Raw genomic sequence first — 3,291 nt, 5'->3', positions numbered from 1 at the left:
AGCTATCAGCTCTAGCTGGCATGAGAATGTGATGTTTTTTTAAGTGCTGTTGATCATGCAGAAAGATCTTAAAGTCCATCTTATAGAACATAGAAGAAATTAAAGATACAGAGTATATATTCCCTCCCACTTTCGAATAAAAGGTCAGATTAACTCTTGCTTTTCCCTTTTCGGTACAACTAATTTTTAGTAGTTTTCTTTGATTTATGTAATCTACAAGTAGCGGAATGGGAATAAATATACATTTATATTGTGGGCCTAATGGTCGCCATTGGCCGACGTAGTTAATTTAGAACATGAACTCTCCAGACTAAAAAGAGGTAAAGACACGTAGCCAAACCACCAGTTTCCTCTGTAGCATGGTTCTTGCGCTTCGAGCAAAAAGGAAAACAAATAATATTTGTCAATTTTCGGTTGCTCACAGTATTTATGAGGAACATCGAGTGTGGGGCTAATAGATATTAATTAGCTATCGCACGTATGTTGGTGGGACAAATTTTGTGGTGGTGGTAACGATGCCAGAAGCGGGCACAGAGGAGAAGAGAAGGAACCATGTGCGTAAGCCATTAGCGAAGCATGTTGACGTTGCACTGCTTAGCGAATAGCTTGTCACATCCAATATTTCGTCAGTCTCATATCTTGGATTAAACATCAACAAAAATAAGTCAAGAAACCCAGCCCTCCCCAAATCATTTACTACTAAAATTTCAAACTTTTGCGTTTCATTTCCATAACCCAGTGTTGCGGGTCAATTGCTTTCACGATTCAACCTTTCATTTTGAATTTGAAAAAAAGGGGATTCTAACTATACTTTTTAAGTGAAAACCATGTATTAATAATGTTTCAATGCAAAAAATTTACAATTTTAATAAAAACAATTATTTACTTTCCCAAAATTAAAAATGTTAAATTTTTTATAATGGGAATAATACTTTTACCCCGTGAGAATATGCTTTTCTTAAGTTAAACATTAGGTAAAGTTAGACTTTCATTATTGCATAAAAAATTCCAAGCAAAAAATTATAATATAATTAGGTATGGGGATGCTAGAGAACTGTAGCATTTCATCAGAATTTGGAAGGATTCAATTTCATAAAATAATTCTACTTTTAGGAAATAGTAATTTTGCCCTCTCTTTTATTGGAAACCAATTTCTAAATTCAACACCATTGTTGCGACTTACGAATTAACAAACCTAAACATCAACATATAATAGTTTTATTTATCTAGTCCACAACATTTTACGCCACAAAATCAGCGTCGGCCAAAAAATGGGTTTTGTCTTTAATTTTTTCGGTGCTGCGCCCGCGGAATTATGATCCACTTGGCCTGTCAAAACACCTCTCTTCACACCAGATCCTTCTCTACCGACATAGATTTTGCTTCCTCTGGCCTATAAAAGACACCCTTGCTAGCAGCCTTGAATACATCATCATAAAGAGCACTTCAGAGAGAAAAAGAAAAAGAAAAGAAAGAAGAAATGGAAGACAGAGAGATTAAAGGGCACGTAGTAGTGCTGCCATACCCAAGCCAAGGCCACATAAACCCTCTTCTCCAATTTGCAAAACGCCTAGCCTCTAAAGGTGTCAAGGCAACACTAGCCACAACCCATTACACTGTCGAGTCCATATGTGCAGCTCACATTGGTGTCGAGCCAATCTCTGATGGGTTCGATCAAGGTGGGTTTTCTCAAGCAGGGAATGTAGACTTTTACCTTAAGTCATTCAGGGACGATGGCTCCCGAACTCTGTCTCAACTCATCCAAAAGTTCCAAAACTCTACCACCCCAGTTAATTGTGTTGTGTATGACTCGTTTCTGCCATGGGCTCTCGATGTGGCAAAGAAGCATGGGATTTATGGAGCTCCATTCTTTACTAACTCTGCCACTGTGTGTAACATCTTTTCTCATATTCACCGTGGCCTGCTTCCTCTGCCACTGATGCCTGAAAGCACACCCTTAAAGTTACCAGGGCTTCCTCCACTGAACTACCCTGACTTGCCCACGTTTCTTAGGTTTCCAGATAGTTATCCAGCATACTTGGCCATGAAATTGAGTCAATATTCAAATTTGAATGAAGCTGATTGGATTTTTGATAACACCTTTGAAGACTTGGAAGGGAAGGTATGTAAATAGAGTTCTAACTACTTACAAGCATCAGCATCATCCAAGCTTAATTTTGTTATATGTTATGCGTTTGAAAAGATTGTATGACAATTATATTAACGGTGATCGAAGCTAAATTGATTTGATTCTCATTAGGCTCATTGCAAATTTTGTACTGATATTTTACGGGACATGTTCTTATAGGAAGCAAGAGGCGTATCAGAGATCTGGCCAGCGAAGTTGATTGGTCCCATGGTACCATCTGCTTACTTGGATGAAAGAATCAAGGGTGACAGAGGTTATGGCTCAAGTTTATGGAAGCCACTTAGCGAAGAGTGCATGGAATGGCTTGAAACAAAGCCGTTTCAGTCTGTGGTCTATGCTTCTTTTGGAAGCATGGTTTCATTAACAGAAGAACAAATGGAAGAGATTGCCTGGGGCTTAAAGGAAAGCAATTTGCATTTCCTGTGGGTGGTCAGAGAGTCAGAACAGAAAAAACTGCCCAAATGGTTGGTAGACTCAACTAAAGAAAAGGGCATGGTTGTGACATGGTGTAACCAACTAGAAATGCTGGCACATCCTGCCGTAGGCTGCTTTCTGACCCACTGTGGGTGGAACTCAACGCTGGAAGGGCTGAGCCTTGGAGTGCCAATGATTGGTGTGCCCAAATGGACAGATCAACTGACCGATGCAAAGTTTGTGGAGGAGATTTGGGAGGTAGGAGTGAGAGCCAAAGAGGATGAGGAGGGAGTTGTGAGAAAGGAAGAACTAATGAAGTGCTTGAAGGAAGTAATGGAAGGGGAGAAAAGCAAAGAGATGAAGGAAAACGCTAAGAAATGGAGGGAATCGGCTAAGAAAGCAATCAGTGAAGGAGGGAGCTCAGATGATTGTATTAATGAGTTCGTGGAACATTTGATGGCTTCTTATAAAAGCTTGAACGGACATTATTAAAGAAATTACTCATTAAGATTGTGCTAGCTAGTTGATTTCTCTAGTGTTGTAGAGATTGAGATTCCAGGGTGCATGGTTTATGGGTCGTTGTGGTGGGATTTTTTTTTTTGTCCATTTAAGAAAAACAATGTGGTGTTTGCACCATCTCATTTGTGATGGTCTAGCGTTTATTCTCTAGCATTTATTCTGGCTGAAAAGCAGTTTTTAATTGTTTAATAAAAAGTTATATTCATTTA

The 3,291-nt window shown here is 39.0% G+C and overlaps 1 protein-coding gene across 1 annotated transcript; it reads left to right on the top strand.

Moving 5' to 3' along the window:
* The first annotated feature begins 1,420 nt into the window (after window positions 1–1,420).
* UGT74B1 (UDP-glucosyl transferase 74B1) lies at window positions 1,421–3,291 on the top strand. The gene is made up of 2 exons (XM_021437310.1): window positions 1,421–2,122; window positions 2,309–3,291. Exons 1-2 carry the CDS (start codon window positions 1,481–1,483, stop codon window positions 3,053–3,055), a joined length of 1,389 nt encoding a protein of 462 aa, XP_021292985.1. The 5' UTR covers window positions 1,421–1,480; the 3' UTR covers window positions 3,056–3,291.

Source organism: Theobroma umbraticum, unplaced genomic scaffold, assembly GCF_002168275.2.
Source record: "Theobroma umbraticum cultivar Fairchild unplaced genomic scaffold, ASM216827v3 scaffold_20.0, whole genome shotgun sequence".
NCBI classification, from domain to species: Eukaryota; Viridiplantae; Streptophyta; class Magnoliopsida; order Malvales; family Malvaceae; genus Theobroma; species Theobroma umbraticum.
Note: the sequence above shows the minus strand (reverse complement) of the source record. Positions and strands in the feature narration are given on the sequence as shown.